Genomic DNA, 13,089 nt, shown 5'->3' with positions numbered 1-13,089 from the left:
AACTTTTCAAAACAACATCTAGTATTCTTAATATGTCTTAATCCTTAGAAATCTGGATTTAACGCTGTCTGTAGGTGTACCATTTGAGTGTAAACACAAAAAAATCACTGAATAATTTAGTTGTATTAAATACATAGCATCAGAATATTCAGTATTTCTTGAGTCTACATTACAGCTCTTTATTTCAGAATATCAGAGCTCATGTAAGGATATGTAACCTTGAGGGGACCACCACAGTGACACATTTTCTGAGAGATTTTTCTCCCTATACTCTACACCGAGCACAACTAGTATGCATAGTTCATTCATTCATTGTCTGTAACTGCTTATCCAGTTTAGAGTCGCGGTGGGTCTGGAGTCTACCCGGAATCACTGGGCCCAAGGCAGGAACACGCCCTGGAGGGGGCGCCAGTCCTTCACATGGCGACACACACTCACACATTCACTCACACACTCACACCTACAGATACTTTTTTTTGAGTCGCCAATCCACCTACCAACGTGTGTTTTTAGACCATGGGAGGAAACCGGAGCACCCGGAGGAAACCCACATGGACACAGGGAGAACACACCAAACTCCTCACAGATAATGCACAGTGGCCAAACCTAATAATAGACACTTTGCCTTTATCAAAGTTTCTCATAAAGGAGATATTTTTTCACCCCACGCAAAGTTCAGTCTTTGAAGTAGGTTGAAGTTTCTGCTGCTTATGATTTCTTAGAATTTGCACGCATTCAGGTTTACGTTTCAGGTTTTAGGACCAGTCCATTGTTCCGCCAACACCAGAAGTTCCTTCATTTGATTCTCAATATTCCACCCTTTTTCAGACTAATTTAATTAAACTAAATAAAAGCATTAAAATAGCACTGTGCCTGGTAAACTCCCTCTTCTGGAAAATATGAAATTCCTTCTTATTGACATTTCTCTACTGTGTGAAGTGGTCGTCCCAGTTTCTGCTGCTCCTGCTCAGTTATGACTGTGCTTGGTGAAAGGCGCTGGGGCATTTGAATGATGACCTGTGCTCAGTGGACTTGCCCCAGATTTAGCTCAAGCTGACATCAAAAAATGGAGATGTTCTCTGACAGAACTCAGCTCTGACTCCCTCTCATTACTCCTGCCCTCTAAATCAGCTCCTCCCTGTTCTCAAACTCCTGGAGTCTGACAGAGCAGCCCATATTTTATTGTGATTAGCTTTCCACCATAGTATACATTATACACTGATCAACCATAACATTTTGACCACCTCTTTGTTTCTATTTTCACTGTCCATTCTGTCAACTCCACTGATTATATAGGGGCTCTTAGTAGGTCTACAGTTACAAACGTACAACTGCAGGGTATTTTGAACTTCCTTATGGAATAGGAATATGCTTTATCTTCCTGGAATATATAGCTTGATAAATGGTTATCCTGACTGGAAAACAAATGACGGTTGGTCTTTGATTTTGTGCAGTATTGTATATAGTATAATACCCTTTCTGCTGTGCCCTGATATAATGACAAAGCTGAATTGAATCTGCACCCCTCCCACAGACACTTATCCATGGTCAGTTCCCTCAGGTGCTGACAGAAGGCTTTTTTTTCCGGCTGACCCATCACACTAGTCCTGAGATTCCACACCAGACGCATATTAGAAGCTGACCCCGACCAGCTCATCTGCATGAAGGAGCATGACCTAGTGGACACTCCCCCATGGGAAGACCCTTAAGCACTGCTCGCTCTTCCACAAAGAGGGGTCAAGACCTCCACTGCCTGTGCTGAATATTTGGAGCTAATTCTTAAAGAGGAACTGAAGCTCTTTAATATGTGAACAGAACGGGTAAACAACACCTACAAATTCTCAGCATAGGGGTCAAGGGACTGTTCACATGCTGTCGAATGCTAAAGTCTGGACACACTTGGCCATATGAAACTAAGATCTCAAGCCCTGCACTGCAGACTTTGCGTTTTGACTTTAGAGTTGTGTCTTTTGCATGTTTCCTGTTTGTGTTGCAGGTCTCCAGTCACATGACCATGTGGGTGGGGCTGGGACTGTAACAAACAAAATGGTGGCCAATGCTCCCACAAAGAGAGGAGAGATTCAGAGCTTCTATTTTATTCTAGTCTCATTCTTTTTTGTCTGTTTATTGTCAGCTCTCTTTGATAAGGTATATATATTTGTGTTCCACCACCACCACCACAAATTTTTGCCCATTGTTTCTACCAGGCAAGCCTAGTTTTGCCAGACCACCACTGGCTTCAAAGCATTTGTCACAGAAGCGTCACTGACATTCAGTAATAGGGAGCGGGTTATAGAACTGAATATAGACTCATGGGATATAATCCCATATATTATGTATCATAACTGTGATCAAATAAGGGATACAGACACTAATCAATGTAAAACAGTCAGCATTTTGTTTTTTGGACACCCGGGACTGGCTCTTGCTCGATCAACTGAAGTCCAGAGCAATAATTTCCCCAGACACTAAAGATTCTTGTTTATTACAGGATTCTTCAACACTGATCCTGGAGGGCCAGTGTCCAGCACAGTTTAATAATTTCCCTGTTCAGATGAATCCCTAAAGGACCAGAGAGAACACCTGATCCAGGTCACAGATTAGCTGAATCCTTAGTTAAACCAGTTGAATACCAGGGAATTCATGGAATATAGAATAACACATTGCCACGTAAAGGAACATCTGCCATTTTACATTCTCACATCATCACCCTACCCCATAAAGAATAGTTTTACCACTGTTAGTCAAACCTGCAGCATCTTAAACCGCTTGGATTGATAACAATAAATCCTGGCGCCTTCACTCCTCCAGTTCCTGGACATACACACCCACAGCCGGCCACACAAGAGAGAAGAAAGCTCCACATTGCTCACAAGACGCTGAGGGACACCTGGTCTTTGTTGCATACTAGGTCAAGCTCTGTTGACAATTCTCAGCTCAACACAACATTTTAACAAAAGCTGCACACAATGGGACATGTTTGTGTTATAAAAGCTTTAGGGGAAGGGCAAGCCATCCCAGCTGCACTTATCCCAGGAACAACAGGCTGTCTGTGGTGAGTAATTAAGCTTTTTCTCTTATCTTTTAACGTATATTTGAGTTTCCTGTGTGAAATGCCGTCACGTTAAATGGAAAGTCACGCTAAGTTCATGGGGAATATAGAGGATTATGCATTTTTCATCTATGTCACTTACTGTAATTGAACTACACTTGACTGACAAAAGCCTTCAGCCCAACTTCCCGCAGCAGAGTGTGATAAATCAGCCTGACAGCAAGAGACACTAAATGCAAGCAGACATTGTTGCTACCAACTGCACGGCTGTCTTTGTAAATCATGAAATGATACACTTTCTTCTTATATGACACCCAGCTTTGATTAGACTCGTGTCTTCATCCGTTGCTGGCAATATGGCTCAGACCTGGGGCAGAATGTTTTTCCTCCTGACTTTTACCATCCAAGGTGGGTGCGCCATTTGAAATTAAACAGCTAAATCACATTCCCAGGCTTTCTGCTTTCTTTCACTGTAAGTATTTTAGAGGGTTAATCCTATAAAATACTTTCAAGGCCATCAGATTAATGTTTAGTTCTGAAGGGAAAAATGACTTTCTGATGATATTATATTCCAAGTAAGAGACAAGGCTCCAAATATATATGGTGCAAATTGTGAAAAACAAATTGTCTGTGCTATTTAAAGGAAAAACAAAAACTCATATGAATCAATATTAGCTCAAAATTCATAATAAATGAACCATACATTCATTTAGGTTTATTCCAACAAGCACCATAACATTCATTGTCCATTTGATCACATCTACAGACCATATAGGTGCACTTTATAATTCTACAGTTAGTCCAGCTGTTGCTCTGCATATTTTGTTAGCCCCTTTTCACCTTGAGTTAGGTCCTGTATCAGGACCATCACAGAGCGGGTATGATTTGGGTAGTGGATCGTTCTCAGTTCTGCTGTGACACTGACGTGTGGTGGTGGTGTGTTAGTGTGTGTGTTCTGATACTGGTGGATCAGACACAGCAGTGCTGCTGAAGTTTTGAAATCCCCTCAGTGTCACAACTGGACTGAGAATATCCAGCCCAACAGCGTCCTGTGTTCACTGTTGAAGGGCTAGAGGATGTTTAAAAACTCCAGCAGCACTGCTGTGTCTGATCCACTCGTACCTGCACGACACACACTAACACACCACCACCACTACACTGCAGCACTGAGAATAACCCACCACCCAAATCATACAGCTCTGTGGTGGTCCAGTGGGGATCCTGACCTTGTAGTGTGTGATGTTTATAGGTCTGGAAGCATATATGTGAGAGACGAACTAACTTTCAATACCCTACATTTCTAAAGAAATACTCTGGGTCCCTACACTTTTTTTGCTGTATAGTGAATGCAATAGTTGTTACGTAAATAGTACAGTTGTATACCATTATATCATTCACTTGTGCCTTCAATACTCTTTTCACTATTCAGCCACATGGGCTCAAAGGATCATCGGGGGCCAAGAAGTGGTGCCTCACTCCATCAAGCACCAGGCATCTCTTCAGTTGGACAGAATGCACTATTGTGGAGGAACCCTCATCAACCAACTGTGGGTGTTGTCTGCTGCCCACTGCTGGAGACCGTGAGTACTACAGTAAAGGAAACTGCAATATACAACACAATGAAGAGATGGCAAAAAGGGGGATTTCAGTCCATAACTGAAACACTAATCATCACTTTATTATGAATGAGCAGAGCTAAACTCATGTAAGCTGAATAGGAGTTTATAAGTAAATCAGATCAGATTTTCCAATGAAAAACATATCTCCATCTTTGTAGATTTTTTATTTACTTCATCGCCTCCAAAATGATTGACATATATATTTTTAAACATTTAAAATGACTTCCATTGAAAGTTAAGAAGGGTTTGTCCTTGTCTTGTAAAGTTACCATTTTTTGAAGATACATGTTTTTTATTGGACAGTGACGATTATGGACTGAGTGTTCAGGGAAGTCAAATGCAACAACCTCTTTTATTTCAAAATGTAATTCATAGACAGGGCTCCACAAAAAGTATGTAAAATACTTAAACTAAAAAAGGAAATAGGATAAATTTGACACAACTGAAAACTGTATTTGTGAATATTCTATATCATATATTTGACGTACACTAAATCACTGACTATCGTTGTTTATTGTTTGTCAATTTTGGCTGCTCTGTGTTGGACAGGAGTAGCGTCATTCAGGTGGTACTGAGTGAGCATAACCTGGCTGTCGAAGATGGATTTGAACAAGTATACAATGTATCCAGAGTCATTACTCATCCTTCCTTTGACTCTAAAACGTACAACGGGGATGCCATGCTTCTCAAGGTAAACAGGGAAAGGGATCAAAGGATGGGAAAGTTATATTATCAAATTCATACATTCCTAAAACATGAATGTTTCAAATTATATGAAAAAAAAAATCATTTACATTGAATTACAATCCTTTGTAGTCAAGCTATCGTCAGTTATAACATAACCACTTTTGAAATATGAGGCCTTCTTTATATTAAAGCTGGAGTCAGCAAGATTTTGAAAACAATCCAACAAAATCCTCCCACCCCATGTAAGAAAACACCCAAAAGCTGCACCAGTGTTTACTCAGGTGTAAACTCTGGATTCATCTAACCTTTTCCCTTCATGTGTCTCTTCAGGCCTGAATCTCTGAGCATGCAAGTGCACGGGAGTAGGGTGATTTGTTTGGTCCTATGGCCAAAATAAAAAGAACCTTTATATTTATATTGCCAGAACATCTGAGGCACTGACTGCTTTTCGGATGGAAAGAATATTTAAAGATGAATTACCTACTCCAACTTTTAATCCAGGGCGCTCCGGGTGACTGTCTGTGAGGAGTTGGTGTGTTCTCCCTGTGTCTGTGTGGGTTTCCTCCCACAGTCCAAAAGCACACGTTAGTAGGTGGATTGGCGACTCAAAAGTGTCCGTAGGTGTGAGTGTTGCCTTGTGAAGGACTGGTGCCCCCTCCAGGGTGTATTCCCACCTTGCGCCCAGTGATTCCAAGTAGGCTCTGGACTCACCGTGACCCTGAACTGGATAAGGGTTACAGATAATGAATGAATGAACTTTTAACCCAGAATTGCTCAGCACTCAGCACGGTGCGTGCCAATAAAAATTAGTTAAGTCTCCTACAGGGACTCCGATCGATCCAGTGCATCCGTATAAATTAAAAAAGATGCCCTTCACAACCTTCTGGATTCTGTTAACCTTAGGCAGCATGTAAATGGTCCTGCTCACATACAGGGTCACACTTTTGAGCTAGATATTAACAATGTTTGTATTGAATATGTCTACTTTTCTCATCATAGGCCAATAATTTTTAATACTGTGATATGTTTTCAAAAACTATCCCAGCCCTGGCTGACTGACTCTATCAGGGCTCTTAGACATGTGGAGGAAATAGAAAAAACACAGGTTACAGGTTTCATATGATGTTCTTAACAATAATCATCCAGCTGATTTTTAAAATGTTGTAAAAGTAGCCAGGGAGCAGTATTTCTCAGAAATTCTATCTAGAAATCATAACAGGCCAAAGGTTTTATTTAATACAATAAATTCAGTTCCAAGTGGCCGTCTGACACAGTGTTCTGCTGTTTTTCAATCAGTTTGAATCAGTTTCCTTAATGACTTGGTATCACAGATGAAGCCTACAAATTTCTTCTGGTGACATTCTTTCAGGTTTTTTTTTTTTTTTTTTTACACAAGAGTTGTTTGGTGTCATAGGGCCCAGAGTTTTTATAAATGACAGCTTGTCCACAGGCAGCATTCCATATTATCAGTATCACGGGGTGGACTGAGTGGACTGACGGAGGCGGACGCACTCGCTATAACACTGACTTTTTATTTACACCAAAAGATACAAAACAAAGACAAAATACTTAGACCAAGAAAGACCTAGACTGAGAGACTTGGACAGAGAGCGGGAAGTGGACTGACAAACTTAGACAGATAGAACTAAACAGAGAGCTTACACAGACTAAACCTAGACAGAGGGAACTAAACAGACAGACACCTAAAGAAAGCTAAACAGACTAAACTTGGACACAGACAGACAAGAGACAAACTTGGAGGGCATGAGAGACAGACCGATGAGCACCAAACAAAGGTGGAAAACAAACTAAAGGTGGAATGTCCAACCAAGAAGCACAGAGACAAGGGAACTTAAATGAACACCACAGACAAGGGACTCCTGGACTGATAACGAGTGGGCAGGATTACAAATGACACTGACAAGGAGGAGGAAGAAAGGCGGGACATGGGCGGAGACATGGACAATACCAAACAGAGCCATGTGCCAAGTGAGAACATGGCGGGGAAAACAGACACGACAGGACAAGGGAGTGACAAATATTGTTTTAAGCATGCGATTGTTCAGTATTTTCTCAAAAAACCCAATTATTCCCATTAATTTCCGGCCTATTTCAAAATGGTTATTTCTTTCAAACATAGTTGAAAAAAACAAAAAGCGTAACCCATAATGGCATCTTTAAAATATTTTGGTCTGACCCTACAAGACCCTACATAGTACTGAATCAGCTTAAAGTAACTAATGACTTGCTGCTGACCATTGATTCAGGATGTTGGGCTGTACTAAATATCTTGAGGACATGGTCAGCCTACATGGGACAGTCCTAGCCTGGTTTAAATCTTGTTTAAGTGATAAGACAATTACAGTTAACATTAGAATTTTTCTCCATTGCTATTATTAGCTCTGGAGTTCCACAGGGTTCCATTATAGGGTCAATACCCTTTGGCCCTTCTAAATAGACAGCAGACAGCATTTTCAGAAATCTTACGGATCTACCTATATATGTTAAGCCTACAGTTAAATATCTTGGAGCTATTTTTGACCCAGAACACAGATTTGATCAGCAACTCAATTCTGTCGTTAGAAGTAGCTTTTATCAGAAATCATGAAAATTAAGTCATTCCTTTCTGTGAATGCTCAAAAACAAGTAATGCTGCAAGTTTATGCTTTTGTATCATCTCGGATTGACTATTGTAACTCCCTTTACATAGGAATAAACAGGAAGTCATTGGCACGTTTGCAGCTTGTACAAAATGCGGCTGCAAAAAGTTGACTGGCACTAAAAAATGAGACCATATTACATCAGGTTTAGCTTCACTCCACTGGCTTCCTGTCATTTTGATCAACATAGTCATATGAAATGTACCATATAAATAAATTTTACTTACTTAGCATGTGCTAGCATTTGCCCTTCCACCTTGATAGTATCATTTATGTGGGGCGTACCTATCTAACCAATAGATTTGTAAAAGCTGGGTACGACTAGCTATTCAAAGTCATGTCTAAAGCATTTGTCTTGTGTTCCCAGCTGAGTCGTCCAGCCATGTTGAATGCTTTTGTGCAGCCAGCTCCTCTCCCGGACATGGACACAGCTGCTCTGGACTCCAGCACTAGCTGCACTGTGAGTGGCTGGGGCGTCACACGGATCTATAGCTTCTACCTTTCACCAGTACTGCGCTCTGTGGATGTGGACTTCATCCCAAATTGCCAGATGTACTATGGCTTGAGGGTCAGTCAGAACATGATCTGTGCTGGCTCTCGCTTTGGTGGCAGAGACTCCTGCCAGGTAAGCAGTTTTACAGTCTGTTTATAATATGAGGGGAGAAATGTGCCATGTTGTTTGTGGTCACAGAATGGCTCCTAAAGCACTTGCAGAAAGATGCCAAATACACTTCGTTTTCAAAAATGAAATGTCCCCAAAGCAGTCATTTATGCTGCTTATTCACAGGGCGATTCAGGTGGACCCCTTACATGCAATGGCAATCTGGAAGGCATTGTTTCTTGGGGAATAGGCTGCGCTAATCCCTATTACCCGGGAGTGTACACCAAAGTGAGGAACTACGTCAAGTGGATCAACATGATAATCAGCTCAACAGACACTCAACCCTGAGAAAAGAATTGAAGGATGAGGGCCGAATTCTAACGGACCCCTCCAAGCCTGCCCACAAATGAATACTGTCATAGCCACTGTTACCAGGTTGGACATGCTTTAACACCATGCTGACTAGTTTAGATTAGCGAAATCAACAAGGCGCATCTCAGTTTCTCAGTTATTTAGAAAACACAATGTTGTGTAACAGCTCTAAAGAAACAGTAAAAGTTGCCCATTTTGAATAACGCATTTTTAGAATTTATACATTATTGCTACAATTTCTCGTTTCTCAAAAAAATATGTAAAGCTTGTCCAACCTAGTGAGATTTGTTAAGAATGAACGCATATGTGGATCACAGACATTTCAGTTGAATATGAATAGAGCTATTTCACAGATCTCAAAAGAAGTTCTTAAAAGAATGTGGACACATTAAAATCTGAAACTGCAAAATCCAAACAAAATATGTCCTGCTAAATGAATCATGGTGTTATCATTTTATCTGTTGAAGACACCAGAAAAATGCAGAAAATCCTGAGATACATTCATTCATTGTCTGTAACTGCTTATCCAGATCTGGGTCACGGTGGGTCCGGAGTCTACCCGGAATCACTGGGCACAAGGCAGGAATAAACCGTGGAGGGGGCGCCAGTCCTTCACAGGGCAACACACACACACACATTCACTCACACCTATGGACACTTTTGAGTCGCCAATCCACCTACCAACATGTTTTTGGGAGAAAACTGACACAGACACAGGAAGAACACACCAAACTCCTCACAGACAGTCACCCGGAGCAGGACTTGAACCCACAACCTCTAGGTCCCTGGAGCTGTGTGACTGCGACACTGCCAATGTGCCAAACCCCTAAGATACATAATCCATATATTTTCATATGAATTTTTGGCAGTACAGTACAATCCCCCCACCCCCAGTATCAATGGGTTCCTCAGATTCAAACTGCATTGCACTGAAAATAATAAAAAATACAAAAAAACTTTTAACAGTAACTTTCAAAAATTAACCCTGCTTCAAGTCCTATGATGAATCAATGCCAATTAACTGATACAAACGCATACCCTGCTGTAGCCACAGATCCTCTCTCCCTCTAGCAATTGTTTTACCATTGTTCAACTCACTTACATTCATCACTAGCATTGTGTACATTCTTTGATTCTGTACAGTATAACAATGATTTACATAGCTTTTTTTTATTGGGTATTAAAAGTGATGAAGTGATTAGGGTGTGTCACAGTAGTTTATATAAGAGTCTGTAGCATCAGCCTATTTTGGTGCCCACTGGGGTCCTGGAACCAGTTCCGTATGTATACTATTATGTATGTATACATATATACAAGTGATGACTGTATTAAAATCAAAAACAGTATTCCTAATTTTTTGCCAATTTGCAGATTGCTGACCATGTTTTGGCACTGCTTTTTGTCTTAAAGTTAAATACAGGTGTATTAATTTTTTTTGTCACATACAGCTGTATCCAAAAGTTATGGCAGGGGTTAAGTGACATGTTCTTTTAATTTTTTTTAAGTAAAGATACACAAACTCTGCATGTCTAAATGAGAAGTCCCTCTTGATCGACTGAATCAAGCATATTTAAATATTTAAACATAATGTACATTGTGCCTGGTAAAAGTGTAGAACAGCATTCAAAATGTGATGTTAAAATATTTTCTGTTAATACCCTAAGGGTTTAACTCTGATACACTTATATAGTAATTTGCAAATAAAATAAATAATAATAATAAGTGTTTTCCCTGTCCTTTAGAAAATTACACAGCTTGTTATTTGATCTTCTGTATACAAATGATGTATTATGCTATGATATATTCTCTTAAACTTGTAAATATTGCAGCTGTTATATTCCTCCATACATACAGTAATTCACACATACACTTGCCACTCAAAGTGGTGTCTGGAGAAGGTTGTCTGGACGGCAATATCTTTGTTGAAACCAGCTGGAGTCCAGAAGCTCTCGTAACCATATTTCAGGAAGCTAAAGAATTCTCCTACTGACCGTACAGCAGGTTCATAGCAGGATGAGATCTGTTGTTTATCTTCAACTGTGAGGAGCAGAGGTATTTACCTGAAGCATATTTAATGTTTTCTGAAAGCTGGGTCTGTAGTGTTTTGGGTTAATGTTTAAAACAGCCATGACTCGAATGATTCTTTAGCTACTTTTTTTCTCAAGTACAATTGGTTCATTTAAAGAGAACAGCTGAAGAAATTAAAACAGGCCTAGTGGACAGCTGAATGATCAAAAAATAAAAACAAAAAAAAGAACACTGCTCTAGTGTAAGAGGTCTGTCTGGGGCTGGGGCAAGGCTGCCTGCTAAGCCACCCCCAGCCACTAAAGGGAGATATAGAAACACTCTTTTGTTCCACCTCCAATGGAACTCCTCCAATTAGTTCAACCTGGGCCACTCCTGTTTAAGGGAAACCTACCCTCACTGCAGGGCTCAGCCTTGGGTTTCTTTTATCAGAGTGCCACACAAATCTGGGTGGTGATATAGTTAAGCCCCTTCTCCTGAGCTATCTTCTAGTTCTCCACCAGAGCTTTCCCTTTCAGTTTTCCTCTGAGGGTTTCTCTGGTTTTCCTCTATGGGATTCAGTATTTTTCCTTTTCCCAGGTTTGGTATAAATAGAGATAAAATACGTTTCTTTTTCTCCTCCTGTTCTTTTGCCAATGACTGTTTGCTATCTTTGAATGATTTTCTCTCATTTTCCCCCCTCCTCTTCTGTTTTGGGAAACTCTTTCTTGCTTTTGTTTCCATTTTGCTCTGTAATTTTGTGCTGCTCAGTATTCCCTCGATGTCTTGTTTCCCTCTCTTTTGTTTCATTCTTCCTGGTACTGTTTTATGTTCAGAGGGTTGTTTGTGTGTCCCTGCACTTGAGTCCTACTTCTTCAGTTCTCTGTCGGTAGCTCATTCTGTTAACTCTAACCTTCCAGACCGAGGCTTTGAGGTTGAAATCCACCCCTGGTTGAGCTGCCACATTATGTCTAGAGATACACACTCCCTTACAATCTAGCACTGGCAAAAAAACCTCAGATATTTCTAATTTGATAATATTCATTCATTCATTCATTATCTGTAACCCTTATCCAGTCCAGAGCCTACCTGGAATCATTGGGCGCAAGGCGGGAATACACCCTGGAGGGGGCGCCAGTCCTTCACAGAGCAACACAGACACACACACTTTTGAGTCGCCAATCCACCTACCAACGTGTGTTTTTGGACTGTGGGAGGAAACCGGAGCACCCGGAGGAAACCCACGCAGACACAGGGAGAACAAACCAACTCCTCACAGACAGTCACCCGGAGCAGGAATCGAACCCACAACCTCCAGGTCCCTGGAGCTGTGTGACACTAACCTGCTGTGCCACCGTGCCGCCCCAATTTGATAATATTATTTTTTTTAATATATATATATCAAAAACTGTCTAACCAAAATATACTTTTTGGGGAAAAGAAAAAAAAACTCCAATGGCATGGTTGTTAATGGAACAATTTTTCTGAAGCAAATTTAGACCCTTTTGGATGGTGTTGTAAAATAAAGACAAACAATGAAAAGAGACAAATAGAGATTTTGAGCGGCATGGTGGCTCCATAGCTGTGTACCTGTCATGTGCCCAAGGATTACAGGTAGGCTCAGGACCCCTGCCTTCTGAATTTATGCTATCTTTTGTAAATGTATTTATTTAAAATGATTTGGAAAAATATATTTGATAACAGCATGTTTTAAGCCGGGTGGCATGGCGGCACAGCGGGTAGTGTCACTGTCACACAGCCCCACTCTGGGTGACTGTCTGTGAGGTGTTTGGTGTGTTCTACCTGTGTCTGTGTGGGTTTCCTCCAGGTGCGGTGGATTGGCGACTCAACAGTGTCCACAGGTGTGAGCGTGTCACCCTGTGGAGGACTGGGTGATACTACCATGTGCCCAGTGATTCTGGGTACCACCCCAACCCTGAACTGGATAAGTGGGTTACAGACAATGATTGAATGTTTTAAGATGTGAATCACCTCATGGAACTCCCATATACTCACTCATTCAAAGTTAGGAATATAACTTCAAGGCTTTTTCTCACATCCGAATATTTGAGGATTGCTCCACAAGGGCGTGTT

General features: G+C 40.9%; 1 protein-coding gene across 1 annotated transcript; it reads left to right on the top strand.

The window, feature by feature from the left end:
• The first annotated feature begins 2,916 nt into the window (after window positions 1-2,916).
• LOC136697158 (trypsin-3) lies at window positions 2,917-9,860 on the top strand. The gene is made up of 6 exons (XM_066672141.1): window positions 2,917-3,055; window positions 3,371-3,460; window positions 4,482-4,632; window positions 5,221-5,362; window positions 8,386-8,643; window positions 8,806-9,860. The coding sequence occupies exons 2-6, from the start codon at window positions 3,409-3,411 to the stop codon at window positions 8,965-8,967; spliced, it is 765 nt and encodes a 254-aa protein (XP_066528238.1). The 5' UTR covers window positions 2,917-3,055; window positions 3,371-3,408; the 3' UTR covers window positions 8,968-9,860.
• The last annotated feature ends 3,229 nt before the right edge of the window (window positions 9,861-13,089 follow it).

Source organism: Hoplias malabaricus, chromosome 5 (assembly GCF_029633855.1).
Source record: "Hoplias malabaricus isolate fHopMal1 chromosome 5, fHopMal1.hap1, whole genome shotgun sequence".
Taxonomy (NCBI): domain Eukaryota; kingdom Metazoa; phylum Chordata; class Actinopteri; order Characiformes; family Erythrinidae; genus Hoplias; species Hoplias malabaricus.
This window is presented reverse-complemented; position numbering and strand designations above follow the sequence as displayed.

Coding starts and splice junctions, on each gene's coding strand:
- LOC136697158 (XM_066672141.1), top strand. CDS start 3,409: ATGGCTCAGACCTGGGGCAGAATGTTTTTCCTCCTGACTTTTACCATC. Junction 3,461..4,481: donor CCTGACTTTTACCATCCAAG/GTGGGTGCGCCA, acceptor TTCACTATTCAG/CCACATGGGCTCAAAGGATC. Junction 4,633..5,220: donor GCTGCCCACTGCTGGAGACC/GTGAGTACTACA, acceptor TGTGTTGGACAG/GAGTAGCGTCATTCAGGTGG.